The 26,652-nt window shown below is 41.3% G+C and overlaps 1 protein-coding gene across 1 annotated transcript; it reads right to left on the reverse strand.

Annotated features, from left to right (window-relative positions):
• Nucleotides 1–266: 266 nt before the first annotated feature.
• TM6SF2 (transmembrane 6 superfamily member 2) lies at nucleotides 267–21,192 on the reverse strand. The gene is made up of 10 exons (XM_003760736.4): nucleotides 20,706–21,192; nucleotides 11,767–11,870; nucleotides 10,802–10,899; nucleotides 10,604–10,707; nucleotides 7,140–7,222; nucleotides 4,808–4,932; nucleotides 4,152–4,253; nucleotides 3,834–3,926; nucleotides 3,409–3,528; nucleotides 267–2,314 (listed from the first exon to the last, which is right to left on the reverse strand). Exons 1-10 carry the CDS (start codon nucleotides 20,798–20,800, stop codon nucleotides 2,105–2,107), a joined length of 1,134 nt encoding a protein of 377 aa, XP_003760784.1. The 5' UTR covers nucleotides 20,801–21,192; the 3' UTR covers nucleotides 267–2,104.
• Nucleotides 21,193–26,652: the final 5,460 nt, after the last annotated feature.

Genomic DNA, 26,652 nt, shown 5'->3' on the forward strand with positions numbered 1-26,652 from the left:
TTTGCCCCAAATTTCCTCAGAATAAACCTCACTCATTCAATAAGGCCTTGAGGCTCTAATGAATAATTTAAGGGTGCTCTGAGGTACAGGAAAGGAACAAAGAGAGGGTTTCTCATTATCTCTTCCACATTGTGGGGTTAGGGGCCAGGGCATCTCCATAATCTGGAAAATCCTCTTGAAATTTTTGGTCCTCCCATCATACCAGAGAAATCTGAATTCAATGGCATTAAAAGATAGACTATGTTGATATTATACAGCCCTATACATGATTTATTCGTTTCTGAGTCTCTAAGTTTTCTTTTGTGTATGTCATCTGCTGGCCTTTGTGTGCCGTCTGCAGCTTTTGCAAAATTCCCCTCAAATTCCCATTTAATTTCTTATGCCAACCTGCAATATATTCAAATCAGGATGGGGAAAGTGTCAATGTGGAAAGGATAATCGTTAGTTATCCTTGACTTTGGCTGTCCGTATTTGAGGGAGGTCTCTATATTTCCAGGGACATGCCTTCCCCCCTTTCTCAGAGATGACCCCAATACACACTCAGATCAAATGTCTTTGTTCCATAAAAGTCCATTTACTACAGAAAACAAGGTGACAAAGTCTTTATATAGATAATGCAAACCTAGGTAGGGAAGAAGGGTCCCACTTTAGAAACTGTTCCTCTGGTGGTTCTGGTCTGGACACCTGCATCCACTCTCTCTTGCACCCAGTCCACTTTTGGCTCCATGGAGGCCCTGGCAGCCTGCAAATGAGCCTGGATCCATGCTGAGCCCTCCTACTCTCAGCTGCTCCTCATGTCCCCTTTTCTTGATCATTGTCTTCCTTTCCCCTAGCCCAGATATCTGATTCTTCTTCCAGAAAGATTTATGAGCCCTTAGGTCTCTCCAAGGGGAAAAAATTTCAGAAGTTCTAGGTTTGAAAATCCTAAATTAAATTAATCCTAAATTAAAAATCCTAAATAAAAAAAATGACACCTTGGGCATGCCCTTTCCCCTCCCTAAGCCTCCATTTGTCCATTCATTAAAGGAGGGGTTTGAATATAGATAATATTGCAGGTCCTTTTCAGTTTTAAGATTCTGTGATTCAGATCCAAGTCCCAGTTGGGCCCCTCACCTACTGCCCTCACTAGCAAGCTCATCCTTCTCTTCTCACTTCCCTGCCACTCACTCAAACCTTAGTTCAGCTCCATTGGTAGGATTTTCCTCTCACTCCTAACAGGAGGACTCTCGAAAGTCCAATCAACCATACAATAGTTAGCTTTGTAAACAGGCTTGTTATCATGCAGCTTCAACTCTCTGTTTTCAGAGTCTGTGGTTGCTTTGGGAATCCAAACCTCCAACTTTAGGCAAGAAAGCTTGAGAACAAAGAGTTAGACCTGGGGGAGAGGGGATCTCCAAATTCCCGGGATCTCCAGAGAGTAAGCCACAACTCCTCCAAGTCATTCCACGCGCACCCTTCCATCTCGGACCAGAGAGAAGCTGGAGAAGGGAAATTAAGTGATTGGCTCAATGTTCTCTGCTATTGGTGATCTCAGTAGATCACCCATGGAGATCTCTGTCCAGCTTTGGGATGACAAGGTAGATGGATCATGACTAGGGGAGGATGATCAGAACTGAAGACTATTCCATACAAAAATCAGCGTAAGGAACTAGAGAATTTAGCAGAAAGGTGAGCGCTATTTGAATGGCTGTCATGGGGAGGTGTGAAGGGAGACTCTTATTCTGCTTGGCCCCAGATGGTGGAACCAGGAGTGATGGAGAGAATATACAAAGAAGCAAATTTGGGAACTTCATACTCCAACATTTCAAAGGAAAATTCTCAGTGTAAAGAAAATCTTGCTAACACTTAGAGCTGGCCAAAAATGGAACCAGCTGCTTTGAGGTAGGGTAGTCAGTTTTCCCTTGCTGGAAGGCTTCAAAGAGATGGAATAGCTTCTTGTTGCAAATCTTGTAGAGGGGATTCTTCATCAGGTGGGTTGAGATTGACTTCTGAGGTCATTTCAAACTCTGAGATTCAATGATTCAATAACCAGAGCTAGGGAAATGAAGCTGGCCCTCAGGGAGATTGGATGGAGGTCGCAGTGTCTCTTGCTCATGGTATCCTTTCAGCAGTCTTTCTTGTTCTCTTTGTGCTGGTCGAGGGTGGGAGGACGGAGGAAAAAGGCTGGCCATCGGAGGCAGCGGTAGACCAGAAGATGGGTCCCCACAGCATAGAGAAGGTTGAGGATAAAGAGGAAGGACCAGACATCTTCAGGGGTTCGGTAGGTGTAGGGGGTGTGAGGATGCATTGAGGCACCGATGTGACAGAACTGGGCCTGTCACAGAAAAGCAGAGTATGAGGAGGAGATCAGTACACCCCAGGAGTCCTAGGGATTAGGGCACTGGGAATGGAGCTGCTCGGCAAGAAATCCTAAATCCCTTTCAGTTTTCACTATTATCCACCCTATGGCCTGGCCAGCACTAATTGTCTCACTCTGAATTCTTTCAGTCTCTCTCAACGTGGCTCTGGATCTGTTTCTTTTTGCCTCAGTCCCCCTTCAGTGAGTGTTTTAGTCTGTATTTGTCTCTTAGTCTTTGTCTCTCTCAATCTGTGTCTTAATTCAGATGTATCTTAGTATATGTCAATGTTTTTGCCCATCCCAGTCTCTCTGAGTATCTCTGAGGGTCTCATTCTCTCTGTGTCTCAGATTCTGCCTGCCCTACTTCTTTTTAACTACTTTTCTCCACTGGGGATAGCAGTAACTAACTTAAGAATTCACTCTTCACAATCTCTCTCTCTTTTCTTCCCTCCCTCCCTCCCTCTCTTTCTGTCTCTCTTCTCTTTTTCTCTCATTCTCTCTCTCTGTCCCCTCTTTCTCTCATTTCTTTCTTCTCTCTTTTTCTCTCTCTTCCCTTCCCCTCTTTCATCCCTCTTCTCCTCTCTTCCTCTCCCCTTTTCTCCTTTTCTCTTCTTCCCCTCCTCCTTCTCCCTTCCTTTCTCTCTCCTCTCCCTCTTTCCCTCCTTTCTCATACTCTCTCCTCCCCCCCTCCTCTTCCTGGCCATTCTCCTCTTCCTCTACCTTTTTCTCCTCTCTCTTTTCTCTTTCTGTCTGTTTCTATCTGTCCCTCCCTGTCTCTGTCACACACATACATATGCACACATGCACTTTTACATACATGTAGGTTTTTTGATCATTGTCATTTTTTAAGGAAATTATGAATTGTATATATATATATATATATATATATATATATATATATAGAGAGAGAGAGAGAGAGAGAAAGAGAGAGAGAGAGAGAGAGAGAGAGAGAGAGAGAAGGCCCCCCCATATGTTTTGTTGTGGACTCATTGGGACAGGACTCCTGCCCTGATCCTCCTCCCTAATCCCTTTCCCCACCTTTCCTCCCCCCTTGCAGCCTCCTCCCTTACCTGGCCCAAGGCTCCCGCAAACACCAGTGCCCAGTCTGGGAGCCAGGTACAGCCAGGCCACAGGAGGCCATAAGCAGCCAGAATAAAAAAAGGCAGGGCATAGAACAAGAACACCAACATCTGGAAACCGGAGAGATCTGAATATATTATCCGTTTTAACTCCCCTTCCCTTCATCCCAACTCCATAAATCCCAGAAAAATGAAAAGCAGATTATATCGAGGACATCCCATACTCGCCTTTCACATTAGAAAGAGTTCTTGTCTCCCCCTCAGACAGCCAGAGGTCAGGAACCGGACCACATCCCTCCGTTATTCCCCTTCCTCTCCCTAGTAGGTATCTCTCCCACCTCTACCCTCCCAGGAGGCTGCTGAAAGAGGAATTTCTGAAGGGTTGAGGCCCCTGGCTGGGGCCAGGACAATCTCACCTGAACCTTGGGATAGGCCACGGGGTCTCGCAGATACGGCTCATACTGATACACATAGATGAAGCAGGAATCCGTGGGACAATCTAGGACCACCTGGAAGCACAAACAGGATTGGGCCTAAGTACTCTCAAAATGCCAAAGCTCCAAAGGACAGAGTTACAGTGGTGACCACCATATATCCCTGAGCTCCTAACATTTCCCCAAGAAAAGAGGCCTATCAAAGAACTGGGATGAACTGGCCAGAAGCAGAGGAGAGCTGAGGAAGAAGGGTCCTTTGGGAAAGACAGTCTAACTGGGACATCCACTGAGGAGACTCACCAGGCCACGGAAGATGGTGAACAATCCTGCCAAAAGTAGATAGATAAACAGAGCCAGGTCCCAGGGCCTCTGGAGCAGCCCCTTCTTGTGTTCTTCAGCGATCTATGCAAGAGACACACACACCCAAAGAGCAAGAGAAACAGAGAGACCAAGTCAGAAAATGGGTGACTGTTAGAGGTAATTTTTACTGAACAAGATTTTCCCCTTCTTTTTTTAGCAGAAGATGTGGCTCATGAAAGGGGAGAAGGTGAGAAAAAATCTATTGATTTTTGAAATGAAATGACACGAAAGTTAAAAAAGAGACCACGTGGTCCTAACTTACATCAGAGATTGGTGATCCCAGCCATTGGTGTTTTCCTTCCATGGAGGCTGATCACCCCCTACTCTGTGCCACTTGGGAAGTGGGAGATGCTGGGGCTTAATTCCATCACCCCAATGACACCCCAGCAATAAGCCTCCTGACCTCAGCTTAGGTGATTCTCAGGAAACAAACACCGCTATGTACTTGGATATGGTCCTAATAATACTATTGGAAATCCAGATACTACTGTACATAGCAGGAGATAGTGGGAATCAGGAAAGGATTATCAGAATATTACAGAGTATCTCCTTCATTGATCTGAATACAAGAAAGAACATAGCTCCAGGAAACTTACCATAGTGGCTGTGTAGCCTGTTGGACCCCGGTCCTGGCTGAAGAGGTGTAGACCAGCCCAGCAAGGGATTAACATGTAGGGAACGTTAAATAAGAAGGACAGTCGAAGCTCCGAGCTGTACTTGCCTGGAGATTGGAGAAAAGAATACACATTTGAGAAGATAGATCCAAGAGCTGACTCTGGCCATGGGACTGCTACTTTCTTCAATCCCCCAACCAAAGTTCTTCCTGCAGCTAGTCCTCAAAATATAACTAGAATTTATATAGTGCTTTAAGATTTGCAAAGCATTTTACAAATAGTATTTCATTTGATTTTCTTGGTGCTATAGTTATCACCGTTTTACAGATGAAGAAATTGAGGCAGACAGAAGTTATCTGCCTTTTCTTTCCTATTGCAAAAAAAAAAGTTGATCTTACAGTTACTCTCCTTGTTATTCCCCACACATACTTCCAAATCCTTATTCGAAATAAGATTATTGAATAGTAACCTTATATTGAAATAAATTTATCTTTAATAACCTTATTCTTCTGTCTGTCTGTCTGTCCAAATCCTGTAATCAAGGGAGGGAGAGAGAAAGAGGAGTGAAGGAGGAAGGAGGAAGGAAAGGGAGGGGGGAAGAAGAAAAGAAAGAAGAAAAACAAAGGTAAGGATGGAGGGAGGGAATGAAGAAGGGAGGGAAGGATGGAGGGAGAGAAGGAAGGAAGACGGGAGAGAATAGTGGTACAGGGAACTAGCTAGAAGCAAGGCTCATGGTCTGGGGGTACTGCTATTTCTAGAGTTCTTAAGTTTATCTGCCTTTTAGTAGGAGCTGGTTAATAATTGGTGTTGATAATAGTGGGATGGAAGAAATCTTATCCACAGGGATGCTATGATAGCTAGATGTTAACTGCCAGGGCTCTTAAGATAAATAAGACGCGGTTACAAAGCCTCCTTTCTTTGCAGAGGTGAAGGTCCGTGAATATGGAATATTGCATGTACTCTCAAACACAATGGATGCATTCATTGGTTTTTCAGGGCTATTTTATTTTTTCTTTTTAATCTTTGTCACAACAAGTATTTCACTGGAAAGGGGAAAGAAGAAGGCTATATTTGGAGATGAATGTGATGGAATAAAAAAAGATACCAATAAAATAAAAAAAAAAACAGTTCAATGATACATGCATAAGAGCTAAGTGCAATGTAAGATGAAGGAGACAGTACTACTGACCAACAAGATCAGAGCAAACTTCCTGGAGGAGATGACATTTGTTTTAGATTTTAACAAATGGGCAGGAATTTAACAGGCCCTTGTAACTACTGTCCAGGTGAGAGACAGTTGTGAAGATACTCTCAGACATCTTCCTCTGTAGATGCTGCAGTCAATAGCTACCCAGAAAATAGGCACCCAGATAGCCAGAAAAGAAAGGTCCCACCCCATATTTTCTTAACACTATCCAGTGGTTTAATGTCATAAACAGATATGATTTTATCAATAGAAAGGAAATGGAGAAAATACATGATCATCTGCTTTACTGTTACATCCTAAGGACCACGGGCCCTTTCCATACAATTTAAAGCTGAAGAGTCCAATAGGTAAGCTCTTGAAAGCATGGACTGTTTTGTTTTTTCTATTTGTATTCCCAGCATTGCCTGGCAAATACTATATAAATGTTTTCCTTCCTTCTTTTCTCCTTCCCTTCATTTCTTTCTGCTCTCCTCTTCTATTTGTTTTTCTGCTCTTCTTTTCTCCTTTTATTTCTTCCTTTTTGCTTTTCTCCTTCCTTTCTATTTGTTTTTCTGCTCTTCTTTTCTCCTTTTAATTCTTCCTTTTTCCTTCTTTCCTCCCTCACTCCTTTCCTCCTTGCTTTTCTTTTTACCTCTTTCCTCTCCATGCCTGCCTCCTTCCCTCCTTAATTTTCTCCCTCCCTCCCTCCTTCTATCCCTTCCTTTCTTTTTTCTTCCTTCCTCTTTCTTTCAGTGCCTCTAACAATAGGTACTTAATAAATGTTTGTTGAAAGTGAAGAAAGTGAAAGTGTTGAAAGTTTCCTTCCCAAAAGCTGTTGGTAAGAGGCTAGGTTTGCCAAGATGAATCCTCTCCCACCACATACCCCAGAACTGAAAACTTGGGATAGGTCTCCCTCTTCTCCAACAGAAAAGGTGGCTTCTTCTAGGGGAGAGAAGGTAGCACAGAAGTTTGACTGAACTAATGGAGAAGCTCCTGGCCCATGTCTGGATCTAGTTTCAAAGCTCCCTTCTCTCCCTCTCTCCCTCCCAAAGCCCCTTTCTCTGAAGCTTTGCCATCAGGCAGGTCACTTACCAAGCATGTGGTACATTTCAAAGACATGACACTTACCAAGGATGTTTCCTGGAACAAAAACCATGATGCTCATGACCAGTGATCCCAGCCAGTATAGTCCCAGACTTCTATATCTCTTCCTGAGGGAAACAGGAAGAGAAAATGGAAACTTTTTGGATGGGAACATGGGTAAAAGGGTTATAAAAGTAGATTCCCTATACAGAAAGAGAGCCTGAGGAGGAGAGAGGAAGGAAACCAAGTCAAAGAAGGTTTTCAAGATTGGAAAACAGAATAATGAGCCAGTAGGAATTCTGACTCCTTTGGCCAAGCCTGAGAATGTCTAGTCTGTTCTGAACCAAGTCTCGAATCTTCTCTAAGCATTTCTGGCAAATGATCATCAAACCTTCACTTGAAGGTCTCCACTGAGAGCAGTATAGTGGAGGGAGGTGAGCAGAGGCAGGGTAGAGGGAGGGAGAGGGTATCATGTTCTGACTATTAGGGTATTTTTCCACAAGTAAAGTCAAAATCTGCCTCCCAGCAGCTGTCCCCCATTGTTTCTAATTCCGTCCTCTGGGTTCAAACAAAATGTGCCTGATCCCTCTTCCTGCACATGACAGCCTTTCAAATACTTGCAGACCATTATATGCCCCTTGAGTCTTCTCTTCTCCTGGCTAAACATTCCCAGTTCCTCCAACCAATCCTTGCTAAAGATTTTTTGGCAGCCCTTCAAATACTTGAAGATAGCTTCTTAATTGGTCTCCCTGCTGCCAGGCTCTCCCCTATCTAATCTATTCTTCACCTCATTGCCAAATTGATATTTCTAAAACACACATCTCACTCTGTAACTATGAAACTTCTCTTATCAAAACTTCCGGGGCTTGTACTAGCTTTATGGTCCCATACAAAATCCTAGTCTGCCATTTTAAAGCCCTTTCTTCCTACTTTCTTTTCCCTCTCCTTTCTTCCTTCCTTTTAAAAATTTTTTTCTTCCATCCTCATTCCTTCCTTTCTATTTTTCTTCTTTTATTCCTCCTTCCCTTCTTTTTTCTTTCTCTTCTTTCCTCTCTTTTTTCCTCTCTTCCCTCTTTTTCCCTTCCTCCTTCTTTCCTTTCTTTATGTCCTCCCTCTCTCTTTTTCCCTTCCTTTCTTCCTCCTTCTTTCTCCTAATGCTTATTTCAAGGCCCTCTAAACAATAAGTACTTAATATATGTTTATTAAAGGTGAAAAATCCTTCCCCAAAATGTGCTGGCAACAATTTGGTTCCTAGCTATGTCTCCAGTTTTATTTTGTGTTATCTCTCTTCCCAAACCTTCCTTCTTGTCAACCTGGCCTTCCAGCTATTCCTTGAGCAGTATTCTCTCACCCCCATGCACCATGTTTGAAATGTACTCCTTTCTCAGGGTCACCTCTTAGAATCCTGTGCTTCATCCAAAGCACAGTTCAGGTGCCATGTCCTATAGAAGGCCTCCCCTGATTTTCCTCCTCTCTCATTCTAATGATTAAAGTTATCTCCATCTACAAATTATTTCAGATTATTTAATATGTGCTTATCTACCTAAATATTGGAAGTCTTGGTAGACTGAATATATTCATAGGGAGATGTCATATCTCTTCCTGCTCTGTGACCAGGTATAAGGAGTCCTGATCAAAGTACATCAATAGTATCAAGTCTGGAAGCATGTTTTAGGAAGACTGCTGATAAGCTAGAGAATGTTCAGAGGAGAGCAGCTAACGTGAAGAAGGGTCTTGAGATCAGACTATATAAAGATGGGTGGAAAGAACTTCCCAAAGTAAAATAGGAAAAAATCACTGGCTTTGGAGTGAGGAGAACCTGAATTTGAAATCCAGCTTTGATACTTGCTACCTTATGCTTATTATTTCTGTACTTCATTTTTCTCCCCTGTAAAAGGAAAGATGTCCCCTTCCAGCTTTAAATCTATGGTCTTATGAACTTTTTGTTGTTTAGTTGTTTTCAATCATGTTTAACCCTTTGGGATCTTTTGGGTTTTTCTCAATAAAGATACTAGAGAGGTTTACCATTTCCTTCCCCAGCTCATTTTTACAGGTGAGGAAATTGAGGTAAGCAGGATAGAGTGACTTGTCCAGGATCAAAGAGCTAGTAAGTGTCTGAGGCAGAATTTGAACTCAAGAAGATAAGTCTTTCTGACTCCAGTCTGTGTATTCTATCACTATACCATCTTTTTGTTGTTCAATTGTTTGAATCATCCCAACTCTTCCTGACCCCATTTCTTCCTCCTTTTGGGATTTTCTTAGCAAATATGTCAGAGTAGTTTGCTTTTCCTCCTCCAGTTCATTTTATAGATGAGGAAACTAAGAAAAAGCACATGAAGTGCTTGCCCACACAGCTAGTTAGTATCTGAGGGCAGATTTGAATTAAGCAAGATGAATCCTCCTGACTTCAAGGCCCCCACACGCTACCCACTGCGCCACCTAGTCGTCTTCTTGTGAACAACTTTAAACTGAAAGAATACAAGACTTAAAAGTATTTGTATTGAAATCACATGCAAGCCGGATTGTATTTGTTCTGCTTAGCCCTGAAGGATAAAATTCGTAGCAATGGAGAGAAGCTGAGAAAAGAGAGGCTTATACTTGATGTAAGAAAAAATGTTTCAAAATAAGTGCACACGTATAACATATCAGATGGGGGAAGAGAGGGAGAAAGAAAAAAATTGGAACTCAAAATTTTACAGAAATGAATGTTGAAAACTAATTGAAAAATGTTAACTAAAAAATAAAATACTATTGAAATTTCTAAATAAAGGAAAAAAATGTTTTAATCATTGGAGCTTTCCAGCAGTGCGATGGGCTCTCTCTGAAGGCAATGAATTCTTCACTGGAGATTTTAAGATTTAAGTTCCAGGGGTCCTCAAACTATGGCCACGGGCCAGATGCTGCAGCTCAGGACCTTTATCCCCCTCACCCAGGGCTATGAAGTTTCTTTATTTAAAGGCCCACAAAATTTTGTTTTTACTATAGTCCGGCCCTCCAACAGTCTGAGGGACAGTGAACTGGCCCCCTATTTAAAAAGTTTGAGGACCCCTAAGCAAAGAGTGTCTGAAAGCAGGAAAAAGACTGACTTCTTTGTCTCTGTGATCTTAAGTAAACCTTTCTGAACTTCAGTTTTCATACATATAAAGTGAAGGAAATGGCCTAGATCATTTCTCATGTTCTGACCATCTAGGTTTTAAGAGCCCTGAGCTAGTTCTAAGAGCTAGAGCTCAACATCCTATGTTTTGTGTTCCATATTTACTTCTAACATTCTGGATTTTATTTTCTAGAGTTACTTCTAGTTCTGAAATTCTGGATTATAAAGCTCCTATACCTTTGGGAATTCCATGACTTCACCAGAAGCAATACCCCAAGACTCCTAGAATTGTACTCCAGGAGTTAACTTTATTATCTTCTCTAGGAAATGCTTCCTGAGTCTCAGCCCTGATGCTTTCCCTGTCTCCTTCCACAACAAGGATTCCTGCCTCAACTCTTCCAGGAAGCCTTCTTACCTCTTAGCAATGGCCCCTGTCATGATGAGGTAGAGCAGATAATGGACAATGCCGTCCCAATAGCAGCTAAAAATTCCATGGGCTGTGCGCAGGTATGGCTCTCTCTGGAATAAAGCAGGAACAGAAGGGAAGGTGTAAAGCCAGCCTAGAGACAGCTGATGAGTCCTTCCAGCAGAAACAGGGAAGGACAGGGCTTACCTCCCGAGTATAGAATTCCATGAAATCCATCCCATAGCCATCCTCCTGAAGGGCAATGAACAAGTCGATGAGGGAGGAGAAGGAAAAGATGGTAAACACTGTGGGGAGAGCACAAACAGGTCAGATTCCCCTCCCCCCAGGCCCAGTCCCAGTCCCAGTAAGGTAATTTAATTCAGCAATGTGTTCAAGGCTGTAGACACTGGAATACAAAAATGAAACAGTCCACAGTCCCTACTCTCAAAAAACTAATAATCTTAATTGGCTCGCAAGGGACCCAAATGCAACCAAACACCAAACGCAAATCAACCAAACCAAATGTTAGAATTAGATCCTTAGACCACAAAACAAAGACTGAATGAAGGGGACATTAGACAATGTAGAGAAGGGGCATCCCTGGATGTGGACAACTTTTCAAGACCATTAGTAGCTAAGAGGGCCCTTAAAATGCAGAATAATAGCAAAGCTGGAAAGGCCTTTAAAATTCAGTGCCAGAGTAAGGACCCTCCAGAGAGCACTGAATGTCAGAGCTAAAAGGTTGCTTGATACATAGAATATTGGATTTGGATGGGCCCTTAGTATATATACAAGGTCAGAGCCAGAAAGACTTTAGGAATAGAACATGGAGGGTTAGAGAATAGCAGGCTTGGGAGGATTACAGATATAGACATAGAATGGAAGAGAGAAGATTCTTTAGAAGATAGAATATCAGAACTGGGACAATGAATGACAGAGACAGAAGATTCGTGGAAAGACCGAATGTCAGAGCTGGGAGGACTTGGGAACCCAGAATACAGAATATTGAAAGGGACCTTGGAACTCCTTGATTTGGGAGACGACTAGGCGCGTGCTTCCCTGATGCTGATCCCCAAGTCTAACGTCAGGGCCCCAGACCAAAGGATTTTCCCCACTGTAAATTCCACCAACCATTCTGTAGCTTTCCATCTCCCTTGCCCCCAAGGACTCACCAGCAAAAAGTGGGCTGTGGGAGATCTCTCCCTGGGCCAGACTGGAGATGGCCACAAACAGAAGAACGAGGATCATTGCACTCAGGATAGCCACACCCAAGGGACTGGGAAGCAAATGAAGAGTCAAGATGGCACCCAGATAGGGGATAGAGTCTGACACACTTGGGACTATCGGGCAGGACCCTTGCTAGAGTCCAAGGTGTTCACTTTCCCTTTTCCCACTCACTCCCTTCAATTTGACTTCAGCCCTCATCATTTTATTGAAACTTTTTTCTGTAGTCACAGTGACCTGATTTCCAAATCTGATGGCATCTTCATAACACTCATTTTGGAACAGCAAAATAGACATGCCCAAGGGAACATGGGTAATAAACTGGAAATTTCTGCATTGCTTACGCTCATGAATACCTTTCTCACCTTCAATACTTTTCCCTTCCCTTGACATCTATAACACCCTTGGTTCTCCTAACTTGTCTTCCTAACACTACTTCTTAAATTCCCTTTTCTCCTCCTGGTCTATCAGCATTTATTACTAAGTGTCAGGCACTTTACTAAGCACTGGAGATGCAAAGAAAGGCAGGAGAAGGAGGAGATAACATTTAAACAACTTCATGTGTACAAAATATAGAGAGTGTAAATGGAAGATAATCTCGGAGGGGAAGCACTAGAACTAGAGGGGAGGAAAGTCCCTGAATGGGAGCAACTTCCCAAGACCCTCCACCTGCTTCTCTCTGTAAAGTCTCTCATCCATTCCCAAATTTTCTCCATCCCCAACTTCTCCACAGACTGAGTTCTAGTCCCAGACATCTTTCTGATTTTCAGCTAGACATTAGACATCTCCATCTGTGGGTTCTACTGGAACTTCAAATTCGTCACGTTCAAGGCTGAACCCAGCCCTTTATTGCCAAATCCATTCCCAGTTTTCCTATTTCTGTTGCTAACAGGTGGAGCACTGGATCTGGACTTAGAAAAAACTGGTTTCAACTCCACCTCATATACTTATTAATTGTGTGAGTAAGTCACTTAACCTTTTTTTTTTTTTTTTTTGCTTCAATTCAACCACCTCAACTGTAAAATGAGGATAATGATAAAACTTATCTCCCAGGATTTTTATGAGGCTAAAATGAGAATGCTTAGCACAGTGAATGGTATGCAGTAGGTGCCATATAAATGCTTATTCCTATAAAAGCAGTTTGCAAACTTTAAATTAATATGTATATAATGAAATACAAAGTGTAAGTTAAATACAGAGAGGGAAGAAGAGAGGTAATTAATCAACAAGCATTTATTAAGTGTGTACATAGCTAAACACAGGAGATACAAAGAAGGGCAAAATAGTCCCTGCCCTAAAGAAGCTTTCATTTTACATGAAAGACAACATGTAAATAACTAGTTACATATAAGATATAGATCTGAGAGAAACAAGACAGTTTCAGAGGGAAATATGTAAGTATAGAAAGGAGCCAAGTTATGAAAAGTTTTAAATGTCAGTGGATTTTTTTCTCTTTTGTTATCCTAGGTGTAATTGGGAGACATCACAGTTTAAACAAGTTTAAAATCACCCAGTCAGATCTGAGCTTTAGGAAAAATTGCCTTGACTCTCCTGTGGAAGATGGAGTAGGGAGAGACTTGAGGCAAGGAGACCAATTAGGAAGCAACAGTCCAGATGATCTATGAGGGCCTGTATTAGAATGTGGCTACGTGAATGAGATCTTCTCATTAGATAATATGGAGTGAGAAGTATGAGGGTAAGGAGTCAAGAATGGCTCTAAGGCTGTGAACCTGGAAGTTATGGTAACTGGAAGGGGTGTGGTATCTTTGATAGTAATAGGAAATTTTGGAAGAGGAGAAGTTTTCTGGGGAAATATGATGAGTTCTTTCTGGACATATTTAGTTTGTGATGCCTATGAGACATCTAGTTAAAAGTGTCCAATAGGAATTGGATCCAGCTCAATGGAGGGACTAGATCTGGATTGAAAGATTACAGTCATCTTCCTAGGTCTGACCATTGAACAGATAGAAACTGATAAGTTCACCAAATGAGAGTGCATTGTGTGAAAAGAGGAGAGGTCTCAGGACAATGCCTCGGGAGACACCCACAGTTACTGATGAAGACCCTGATGAAGATCCAGTAAAGGGGACAAAGGATTGGTCCAATTGGGAGGGAAAAAACAGTCAATATTATCCCTTTCTTCAGAGATAACAGGAATGATAAAGACAAAGATAATGCTATTGTATCTAACATTTAAGAGATGATTAACTTGGAGACAGTCATTTTTGTTAAGTGATAAGGTTGGGAGCCAGACTACAAGGAGCTGAGAAATAAGTAAGAAGAAAGGAGTGGAGATGTCTGTTTCTAGGAACTTGGCTATGAAAGGAAAGAGAAATTTAAGATGATAAATTGAAGGGATGTAGGGTCAACTGAAGCCTTTTTAAAGGACTCAGGGTGGTTTGTGGGCTGCAGGGATGCAGCAACTGGTACTGATGATGAGAAAGGAAATGATTGTAAGGGTAATTTTCCTGTAGAGATAGGTAAAGAAAGAAAAAATGAAAGATGACAAGATTTTGAGATGTAGAGTGGAAAAGGAAGAGAGAGCTCTTTAGTTCCTATTCAGGAACTTTATTCAAAGTACAAGGAGAGATCCTCTGCTAAGAAGGGTGAGGAGTGGGTGGTGTGGGTGATTTGAGAAGGAAAAAAAAAAGGTTTAAAACATCTACAGTGGGGAGTGTGAAAATCAATTAGGAGTAAAAGGATTGCTTTTTGGTAATTAAACCCCTTCGAGATTAGACAACATAAATGTGCAATGGACCCAGTCTGCACAGTTGGACTACTACCTTCATTGACCAGTACATAAGTAAGAACAAAAGAGGCAGATAGTGGGAGTAATCCAGGGGTTGTTTTGTTTTTTAGCAAGTATGAGTTGTATAAGGACACATTCTTTTTTCTAACTAGGGTATTGAGGAAAGGGAAAAAAGCTCTAATCTAAAAGAAGGCTCAACTGGGTCCACAGCCTCCCTAACAGATCATAGACATATCTAATGGGGATAAATGCAGAAGCTTTTATTTATAATTTGGGACCTAGAGGAGAAAGCAGATAGCCCAGAGCAGGAATGTCACTGAATGTCATAGCTCAGAGAATCCTGAACAAATAAGAGTAACAAGTAGGTATAAGAGCTGTGAAGAACCTGACAGATCATGTTAGCCAACCTTCTATGTGATATCATAAGGGAATGTCTTTTACAGCTTTTCTTATGGATAATTAAGAGACAGTTTGATTCTCCAAAGTCTTTTTCCCTTGTCTCCTTATATCTTCTTTTCCTCATCCACCAAAGAGCACCTACTTTATTTTCCAGATGGAAAAATTGAAGCCAGAGAGAAATTAGGGCTTGCTGGAAAAACATTCCAAAGCAGACTTTCATAACCTGACCCCAACCCATATTTTAATATTCATGGAATAGGGAGAGTTCAAGGGTCAAGAAAAATATAAAGGAGCTAGGATTTTGTTCCATCCTTCCCTGGCCTTAAGATACCCCTCCTTTCTAAGTCATAGAATGGGACACATAGTTTCTTCCAGCTGTGACATCATTCAATTTATAATCAGAACATCTGGATTCAAATCTCACTTCTGCTACTTACTATTTGTATGACTTTGGGCAACATACTTTCCTTCTCTGGACCTCAGTTTCCTCATCTGAAAAATGAAAGCATTGGACTAAATGGTGGTTCCTTCCAATCCTAACCTATGAAGCTTCTATTCTCTGAACATATATGTTCTTTCTAGTACTCTAGGAACTCTCTGTTTTGTGAGTAACAGTAAAGAAAGGATTGTGGAACACATTTTGTGTACAGGACTGACCTCAACTGAGGTCATCAAGGATTGTCACAAATGTGAAGACCGCTCAAATGTGAGACTGTTTTCTTTTCTGACCTACCCACAAACTCAAAACCAGCAGAATGAGACCTGTGCTCGTCACATAGGTGGCAGGGGGAGGCCTCTAGGTCAGGAGGTTCAGAGTCCAAAGTAAGCAGGTGGAGAAAAGTGTGACTGTCCCAGGAATACAGCTTGTTAAAGCTAAAGGGGACCTCAAGAGTTCATCATATCTGACACCTTGTTTCACAGGTTGGGAAGCAGAGGCTAAAAGGCCAACTGATTTTGCCTAACATCACCTAGCAGCCTGATATTCTTGGATGGTGACAAGCTTTTAGACAAAAACAAAATAAAACAAAACAAAAACCCTCCTACCCCGACTCTTATGTGTCTGGCTCCATTAAGATGCTACCTTTGGGAGCCCATAAAAAACACAGATTAACAGACTATAGATTAAGCAATTGTTTCATATTTAATTACTGGGGAGGGGAAGACAGACCAGTGAAGTCTGGAGGAGGCACGGAGAGCTTGCTGGGCATGAAATTTAAGTTGGGTCTAGAGAATTATAAAGGATTTAGATAAAAGGAGAGGGAGAAGGCAAACATTTCTAACTGACTTAGGATAAGGATTGTTGTGGGGGTGGTAAGGAGACTGATCTGGCTCATCAGTTTATCAAATATTTATTAAGCTAATGTGTACTGGACATTTTGATTGGGGACCTAGAAATTAAAAAGTCCTTTCCCTACAGGAACTTACATTTTATGGGGAGAGACAACTTGTATGTATGAAATAGATTGGGAGTATTCTGGGAAAGGAAGCATTAGCAGCTGAGAGATAGAAGTGAGAAAGATTTCATGTTAAGAGTAAAGCTTGAACTGAATCTTAAATGGAATTAAGGATTTTAAGATGAGAATTCAAGGGTCTGGAGAAAGGAGATGGAGCATTATAGGTGAGGAACATTAAAAAAAATAAAACTATTGCTGGACCAAAGAGTATGAGGAGAGAAAATTTAAATAAGCATAGAAAAGTAAGTAGGATCAGGTTGCAAAGGGTTTGAAATGCTCCGCCAAAAATCTGTATTTGATCCTAGAGGCAATAAGGAACCAGGGGAATTTATTGAGGAAGGAGTCATGTAGTCAGACCAGCACTTTAGGAAAATCACTTTGGCACCTATGTGTAGAATAGAGTGAAGTAGGAAAAGCAAATAAAAGGCAATTGAAATAGTCTGATTGAGAAGTGATGAGGTCCTGAACTAGGCTGCTAATCAAATGAATAGAAAGAAGGGGCCTGTCTGAGAGCATGCTACTCAGCTCCTAATAGAGAGGTAATAGAGTCAGGCTGCAGAAAGAAACATGTTTTGTTTTGTTTTTTCAGATATGACCAATATGGAAACAATATGGAAATTTATGTTGCTTAACTGCCTGTTACTGGGATTTTCCTTTTCTTTTTTTAATGGGGTAGGATGGGAAAGAGAGAACATTTATTTTTGTTCATTGTAAAAATAAAATAATTTTTAAAAGAAATAAAGAAACTGGGAGGCAAGAGATTGTATAGAATTATCAAGAATCGTCAACTGATAGAAATGTGAAGTGTGAGAGAATGAAGAGTCAAGGATAATTGAGGCCATGAACCCAAACGACTGGGAGTATAGTGTGTACTCTACAGAAATGGAGCTGTTTGGAAGGAGGCAAGATGATCTGACTTTTATTGATTCTATTTACAATTCATTGATTTTTGTCTTGTCACACTCTCTAAATCATGGGGTTTTTTGGTCTCTTAATTTAGCTAAGAAATTCAGCTGTTATAGACATCCAGTTCTCCTTTAATCAGTCTTCTATTCTTTCCTCAAGGAAATCCGTTATCCTTGAGGGATGCAGGTGGACACCAGGAAGTTTAGTCTGGTATCTTTATAACATCAAACTATCCTTCAAGTAAATAGTAAATATCAGTGCAGGGATCTGAACCCAGTTCTTTTCATTTCAAATCCAATAAGTACTCAATCAGATAAATAAGAGTGATAGAACTGCTCAAGTAGGAAGGAGCCACTGGACTTTGAGACTGGCTGGGAGACAGGAGCTAAAATAAGCCTGAACAACTAACGTTTGATTCCAGCTTCTTAAACTGTGGTTCTTGACCCCATTTGGGATCTTGTAATTGGATATGGAGGTGGTGAAATTATGATTTATTATCAGTAAATGTCTTATTTATATACCTATTTTACGTACTTATATTTGCAGTCACATAAAAATTTTTCAGGTGAAAAGGGGTCATGAGTGGAGAAAGCTTAAGAAATCCTGAGTTACAAAATGTAGTTTAGATTAGTCCCCAACACTAAAACTAGTTAGATTTCTTTTTATAGGCACATCTAATTATATTCCCTTGTTATTATTTCTGAGTCTGGATGTTTTCTTTTCCTTTGCTAATTTTCTTCTAGTAGACCTGCGATTTCATTAATGTAGGGAATTCCCCTCTGATGTAAGGAAATGGAAAAAGAATGTAAATTCTTTCTGTCAATGCAATGCCAAGAGGGAACTGCTATGAAGCTTATAGTTTAAGAGAATTGTCTGGCATGCTAAGAGCAAGCAATGGCTTGCCCAGCCACAGACACCATACATGTCAAAGCTAAAATGCTAATCCAGGATTTAATGACTCTGAGACCATCCTTCTATATACTACATCATGGTCTTAAACTCTATGATCTATCTACATTAGCTTATTTGTTTCTGTAACAGGATACTTGGTCTCCAGTATCCATGCTTTTCAACTGGCCTAGAATATCCCTTTTTCCTAGACACTGAAACCTCTTTGTTTTCTTGGCTTTTTTTTTTTTAAGACTCATTTCAAATCCTACCTTCAACAAAAGGTCTTTTTCAAGTCTTCCCCTGCTAGAACCTTCCCATGTACTGTTATTATTCATCCTTCATTTTTGAAGAGGACCAATGACATCATGGGATGGTATCTTAATTTGCTTGAGAAGCAAGTGAGACAGTTGCATAGTCATCAACCTCTCTTCCAAAATTATTCAAGTCCAATGGCAAGACAAAAGCCAAAATGACTGGCATCTTCAATGTCTGACAAAGATTTTAGCTGCCTTCAGGGCCTTTGGAACAAATTGTTCTCAAATGCCCATTCTACCAAGAGAAGTCTTCACAAGCTTTGGGCTAGATATCCCGCAAATTCACTGAAAGGCGAAATCAAGACAGTTTATTGTGATGTGGCCACTTTGCAAGCTACAGCTTCTTGGAGCCCCAGGTAACAAGGTGAACACCAAAGGTAGATATGGATTCAGTAACACTTCACACCAGGGTTGCTAGTGCTCCTTGAATACCCCATTCATTCCAAAATTATTTGTTGTTGTTATTCAGTCATGTCAAATTCCTCATGCCCTGTTTTTGGATTTTGGATTTACTTGGAAGAGACACTGAAGTGATTTGTCATTTACTTCTCCAGCTCATTTTACAACTGAGGAAATTGAGGCAAAGTGAAATGATTTGCTTAGTCACACAACTAATGTTTGAGACCAGACTTGAAATGGGGAAGATGAATTTTCCAGACTCCAGGCCCATTCTTCTACCCATATGCACTACCTAGCTGCCCACATACTTAGTATTAGATAAGTATTTACAACTGAAATGACTGAACAACAATGCAGCAAACAATAGGAATAAAGAAGACCAATTGTGGAATTGTGGCAAAGATAGGATGAACCATAGAAATCATCTAGCTCCTACACTTCCTCCCCCATCATCACTAAAGGGCAGTCTGTCACGGAGAAAAACAGCATTGTCTTTGGAATCGAAGACCTCTGGTTCAAATTTTGATTCTGATGTAATCGGATTCTGACAATGATGACTTCTCTGGGTCTCATTTTTTTCATAAAATGTGAGGGTTGTATTAGATTGCCTCTGAGGTCTCTCCCACTTCTAAATTTATGAAGCAGTGAACAGAGCAGGAAACTGAAGATCCGAGACAGAGTAATTTTTCTAAGATCACACAGCTAGTTAATATCATAAAAAAGAATGGGATTGCCAGAAGGAATCCATCTTCAGTCATTAAGGTGCCTCTCAAAAATCAATCCAGGGAACCTTCATTTAAAATATAACTACTAAAAATGGGAAATTGTATCATATTAAGGAGGAAGGAAGAGGATAGTGTCTTCCAGGAGTCCAGAAAAACAATCAGAGAGTGAAAATGTGTTGATGGCTGTCAAAGCTGGAGTAAGCTGGCCCTTAGAATCATCTAGTAACAGCTCCTTAATATATAGATGAAAAAGCTGATGCCTGAGAGGGTCAGTAATCTGGCTAAGGTCCCACACTGGTAATCTTGGAGAGAACTGTTTCCCTATGTACGTAACACTCACAAGATATCTTTTCCATGAACCCTGGTCCTTGAATATCAAATTTACATTTAGTTAACCTACTCTGTTATTGTTCTCTATTGGAAGTGTGTGCTAAATCCAGCCTTTAATCACACCATGGATCCAAGAGGGCAGGGACTGTTATCTCCTATGGAGACTAAAACAGGAACCAGGAAAATCAAATGCAGCTCAGTGATTGGCAGCCAGTCGTTGGTTGGCAGTACTGGGAAGCAGCTTTCCTGGGACTTTTATTGTCCCACCAATTGCAGCAGCTGGCCACGCAAGGTGTAACCCTCTTATAGGTCTGTTTCTATGACTAGTCTGGGTCATCAGAAATGGCTTAATCTGCCTCTCAAGCCCTATCAGTCTCAAAGGAGAAACTCCTAAGCGTGTCAATTTAGCTAGGCTCTTCAGGAAAGAGAATGAATTTCCTGCCTCCCACCAACACTCTGAGGCAGGGGGCGGGGAGGGGGGGATAGAGGGGGGTGACCATGGGGAAAGTGGGCAAGAGAAAGCACCCTGAGCCTTGTGGCCTGAATTTTCATGAAGGCCAATCTCCTGAAACGATTAGATCCCCTATGACCCTGGCACTGGCCTCCACCCCTCTTTTAAAATAAAAATTAAATTCCCTCTTAATCGCCCGGTGAGTAAATCGGCGTTCTTCTTCACCCTCTTCACTCCCCTCCCCAGCCCCTGCCGTGCCCAGCACTCACTGGGAGAGCTCAGAGAGGTGGTTCAAAGTGTAGCACACAGGGAAGGCGGTGAGGGAGAAGGCGATGACCTTTCCGGAGAGTGCAGGAAGCTCCATGGCTGAGGAGGATTGGAGGGCTGGCGACGGGGGTGGGGGCGGAAGGTAGATGCCACCTGGCCAGGTGCTGTCCGGTCCAATCCGATCCTCCTCCTCCAGGTGTTCGCCCGGCCTATGCACCGCCAGTTGCCTCGTTTTTTCCGCCCCCGGCCTCCTGCCCACTCCGGCAAGCCTCCCCACCTCGGCTCGGGTGGGTCGCCGGGTATCGTAAGGAATTGGCTCCTTCCCGGGCAGTCAACTTGGGAGCCTAAAGCTCCCGGCCCGAGGCCCCGATGCCACCCGTTGAGTCACCCAACCCCATGCAAAGGTCACTGGTGCTCATCTCTCCGGAGGTCCTCGATCCCTCCCTCAACTGGGATTTCGACATCTCCGCCGGCCTTTAAAGGGACTGTGACCTCTATCCTCTCACAGCCACACCCACCCTCCCAGGCACAGCCCCGGCCTCCCCCACCACACACAACACAGATGTCCCAGGGAAAGAGAGTCTCCGATTAGTCGACCTGCCTCAAGTAATCTTGAGGACAGATCTGGGCCAGGCAGCGTTCCCAGGCCAAATCATCAAATAGGTCATTCACCTCACCTGGAAAAGAAAACAAAAAACCTCCAGCAAAGGCAGCGTTCCCTACCGGAAAGAGCAATGGATCCATGGATTTCTGGAATTAAACTAATTGATTCTTCCTATAGTTGCTTCTAGCTTTAAAAGTTTTCTAAGATCCCTGTCTCAGATTTAAAGATCATGGTATCCCAAAATGTGGGAGCTCTACACATCTATTCTAACCCCCTAACATTTTACAAATGTAATTTATATATTGATCACCTCTGCCTTCTCTTTGTTATTTCCATTGAAGGAGCTGATGAAATAAGACATGATCCCTATATGCTTAACATCTTTTCTTTGCAAACCCATAAAAAAGGAAAACATTCTGAGATTATGAGACCAAGTCTTATTTCATCATTGTACTGCCCCCTATCTCCTAAAACGGGGCTCCGCAAAGAGAAAGCAGTTTAATTTCTACAATCCTCCACAGCAGCTTGATGGGAGCAATAGGGAAGTAGGTTCTCGCTGAACTCTGTGAAATTTTTGCAAGTACTAGGTTTTTAGGAGCTCAGGTGAATTTTCCTAAAAGGCAATAAGGGAATCTGTACCAGCTGATACATCCACTGTAGTTGATCAGAAGAAAACAAGTCTTTTACTCCAAGATCTACTAAGCTGGAGGGCCCTTAAATCCACTTTTCCCTTGATGGCCATATTGTGCCTTCATTTTTTGATCAACAGTCTCAAAGTTCTTTCTCTTAGTCTGTTTTACAAAAATTTGGCTTTAAAAGAACTGAGTTGTCAGTTTTTGCCTCTTGAATAAGAATGAAGTATGCCTTGATGGAAAGAACATTGAACTAGCAGATATGGGAACCAGGGTAAGAACCTCAGTCACCTATCAATAGCCATCTTTAGGGAGGGGCAACCTGAACTTTGTCCAGAGTGCTGAAATGACCCCTTCTAGTGCTCACTCCCCACCCTGATCCTCTGATGGAGAGAGGGCAGATTCCAAGTTCCTGACAGCCACAGGTAAGAAGCAACCAATGCAGTGGGAAAGCCGAGATCTGGGAAATGCAGGAATGAACGGGACAAAGGTGAACACTAAACTACTTTCCATCCACAAAGAGGGGATCCTTCAGGGGCCACAGTTGTCTGGTCTGATGCCCACCTTCCCTGGACCTCATTCCACCTGAGAAGATGGGTCACAATTCTTGGGACAGCCCAAGGGCCTTTCTAATCTAGAACATGAGAGAACTAGATCATGGCATATAGGTCCCTCCGTAGTTTGTCTCCTACATTCAGAATTGAAGGAATGTTAGAGATTTGTTAGAGGTTAAAATAAAGATGTTGAGGTTTGGGTTTGGGTTTTTTTTTTTTTTTTTTTTTTGAGGCAATTGAGGTTAAGTGACTTGCCCAGGGTCACACAACTAAGTATGAAGTGTCATGGGGCCACATTTGAACTGAAGTCCTCCACTTCGCCATCTAGGGGCTCTTGGTTTTTTAAATCATTCAAGATCACCTTGGATGGAAGGTGGAACCTTCCTCATGGATCTGTTTATGGAAACCTTCCTCAACGATCACACTGCCGCCACCCTGGTTCAGACACCCAGTGGATCTTTCTTGGTCTCTTATTAGAATGTAGCCTGCCTAAGGGCTGGGACTCTTGCTTGTGGCTGGCTCATAAGGTACCTAATGCTCTAGCTAGTGTCCCTTTTATGCAAACATCTTTTGCCAACGCCACCGCTTCACTGGCAGGGAGTCACAGAATTTAGATCTGCCTCTACTACTTAATCATTGTGCATCCAAAGTGTGGGGAGGGGAAATCATTATGATGATCTCTTTAGAAATCTGCTTCCTCACCTTTAAAATGAAGGGGCTACTTTATTTCCAAAATATATAGAGAATTAACTCTAATTTATAAAAAATCAAGCCATTCTCCAATTGAAAAATGGTCAAAGGATATGAACAGACAATTCTCAGATGAAGAAATTGAAATTATTTCTAGTCATATGAAAAGATGCTCCAAGTCATTATTAATCAGAGAAATGCAAATTAAGACAACTCTAAGATACCACTACACACCTGTCAGATTGGCTAGGATGACAGGAAAAAATGATTGTTGGAGGGGATGTGGGAAACTGGGACTTTGATTCATTGTTGGTGGAGTTGTGAGCGAATCCAACCATTTTGGAGAGTAGTTTGGAACTATGCTCAAAAAGTTATCAAACTGTGCATACCCTTTGATCCAGCAGTGTTACTACTGGGATTATATCCCAAAGAGATTATAAAGGGAAAGGGACCTGTATGTGCACGAATGTTTGTGGCAGCCCTTTTTGTAGTGGCTAGAAACTGGAAAATGAATGGATGTCCATCAGTTGGAGAATGGCTGAATAAATTGTAGTATATGAATATTATGGAATGTTATTGTTCTGTAAGAAATGACCAACAGGATGATTTCAGAAAGGCCTGGAGAGACTTACACGAACTGATGCTGAGTGAAATGAGCAGGACCAGGAGATCATTATATACTTCAACAACAATACTATATGATGACCAGTTCTGATGGACTTGGCCATCCTCAGCAACGAGATCAACCAAATCATTTCCAATGGAGCAGTAATGAACTGAACCAGCTACGTCCAGAGAAAGAACTCTGGGAGACGACTAAAAACCATTACATTGAATTCCCAATCCCTGTATTTATGCCCACCTGCATTTTTGATTTCCTTCACAAGCTAATTGTACAATATTTCAGAGTCTGACTCTTTTTTGTACAGCAAAATAACGTTTTGGTCACGTATACTTATTGTGTATCTAATTTATATTTTAATGTATTTAACATCTACTGATCATCCTGCCATCTAGGGGAGGGAGTGGGGGGTAAGAGATGAAAAATTGGAACAAGAGGTTTGGCAATTGTTAATGCTGTAAAGTTACCCATGCACATAACCTGTAAATAAAAGGCTATTAAAAAAAAAAAATGAAGGGGCTACTGTTTGTAGTGGCTAGAAACTGGAAAATGAATGGAAGCCCATCAATTGGAGAATGGTTGGGTAAATTGTGGTATATGAATGTTATGGAATATTATTGTTCTCTAAGAAATGACCAGCAGGATGAATACAGACAGGATTGGCGAGACTTGCATGAACTGATGCTAAGTGAAATGAGCAGAACCAGGAAATGGAAGTGGATTTCTTTGACAAAAAGATCTAACTCAGTTTCAATTGATCAATGATGGACAGAAGCAGCTACACCCAAAGAAAGAACACTGGGAAACAAATGTAAACTGTTTGCATTTTTGTTTTTCTCCCCAGGTTATTTTTACCTTCCGAATCGAATTCTTCCTCTGCAACAAGAGAACTGTTCAGTTCTGCACACATATATTGTATCTAGGATATACTGTGACATATTTAACATCTATAGGACTGCTTGCCATCTAGGGGAGGGGGTGAAGGGAGAGAGGGGAAAAGTCAGAACAGAAGTGAGCGCAAGGGATAATGTTGCAAAAAAATTACCCAGGAATGGGTTCTGTCAATAAAGTTATAATAATAAAAATGAATAAAATGAAGGGGCTAAATTCAAACTTCAAGATCATTTTCAGTACTAAATCTATGATCTCCACATGCAGATCAATTTTTCTCAAATCAAAGCCATCTTCTTAGAATAAAACAAATTCCTTCACATTTAACGTATCTCCTTCTCTTCAGACTCCAACCTGTCTTTCCAAATTCACCTAATGTTCACTACATGCCAAAATGTACTTGTCTTCCATCCCCACAATTTCATTCCACCCCTTTCCACACCTGTGCATTTATGTACATCTCCCCTCATCATCATGTAGAGAATATGAACCTTTCATGTTTCTTATTTGTTGAGATTCTTCTTTCCTTACAAAGTCCAGTTCAGGTTCTAACTACTCCAGAAATCTTCCACCCCAAGTTAAAAACTATGCCTTCTGATAAGGGCAATCACAGGAGATAAAATTTCCATAAGATTAATGCAAATCAAAACAATTTTGAAATTCCCGACACCCAGTAAACTGGAAATCACAAAAAAAGGGGAATGGGCAATATCAGAGGAGCTATTTTATTTACACATGGTTTCTCCCATTAGAATGAATTCTTTGAAAGTTGAGTTTTCACCTTTATTTGAAACTCCATAAATTATTACAGTGCCTGGTATAAATGCTTAATCAATGCTTGACTAATATATATTGCTGGTATAGCTATTAATTGGTCCAACCATTCTGAAAAGCAATTTCAAATTATGCTAATAAACTAAGTGACTAAAAAGTTCATAACCTTCATCCCAGAGGTCTTATATGCATATATGCCAAGGTCACCTTGATATTCATCATCTACCTATCCATGTGCATGTTTTCTCTCCCTTCAAATGTGACTTCAAGGCAGAACTGTTCTGTCCTTGCCTTTCTTCTTATTCTCCTGGTGCTTGGTAAAATGTCTAGCATACAGTAACCACTTAATGCTCACTGATTTGACATGATGGACACTGAACCTGCCATTTCCACATGAGGCAAGTCCTTCTAACAATACAAATGCACATATCTCATCCCACAATAATTTTAAGAAGTTGCCTAGAACACTAAAAGGTTGAGTGAATGGTCCAGGATCATACAGCTGACATGAGCCAGAGGCAAGACTTGAACCAAAATCCACTATACCATGCTGTCTCTCTGACATAAATGTAATGGGAATAATGATTAGGAAGAATCCAGGATATTGTGGGAATACTTACATGAGCTGATGATGCAAAATAAAGGAAGCAGAATCAGGAAAATATGTATAATTACAATGTAAGTAAAAAGAACAAAAAAAAAAAAAAAAAAAAAAAAAAAAAAAAAAAAAAAGAAAGAAAAAAGACAATCAACTTTCTATAGGATGAAGTTTGCCCCTGAAAAAATGATGAAAAAGGAGATCTCCCTCCCCTTTTTGCAGAGATCAGGGGACTCTGGGTATCAAACATTGCATCTACTATCAGACTCATTTGCCAGACTGAGAAGTTAGTAGATTTTACTAAATTGCTGGCCCAACTCCTTTTTCCTCATTAAAAGGAATAGCTCTCAGGGTGAGAGAGGGGAAGAGGAATATCTGAAAATGATGCTTAAAAAAAAAAATAGCAATACACTTAGGTGCTTACCTTAGCTCCTATTTCTCATGTATCCATATTTATGTATTTATATTTGAGTAGTGCACATATACCTTACCTTTTCTACTAGACTGTAAGCTCCCATTTACTTGAGATTTGTTTCATTTTTATTCTCAGCACTGAACACATGCAATATGCACTTAGCAGATGG

The sequence above is a fragment of the Sarcophilus harrisii genome, chromosome 1, assembly GCF_902635505.1.
Source record: "Sarcophilus harrisii chromosome 1, mSarHar1.11, whole genome shotgun sequence".
Classification (NCBI taxonomy): domain Eukaryota; kingdom Metazoa; phylum Chordata; class Mammalia; order Dasyuromorphia; family Dasyuridae; genus Sarcophilus; species Sarcophilus harrisii.

Bases quoted from the DNA above. Each gene is read 5' to 3' on its own strand.
- TM6SF2 (XM_003760736.4), bottom strand. From the start codon at position 20,800: ATGGAGCTTCCTGCACTCTCCGGAAAGGTCATCGCCTTCTCCCTCACC. The intron at 4,933-7,139 runs GTAAGTGTCATG...TCCAATCTCCAG, and splicing joins TGTTCCAGGAAACATCCTTG to GCAAGTACAGCTCGGAGCTT. The intron at 2,315-3,408 runs GTAAGGGAGGAG...TTTCTGTGACAG, and splicing joins TTGCGGGAGCCTTGGGCCAG to GCCCAGTTCTGTCACATCGG.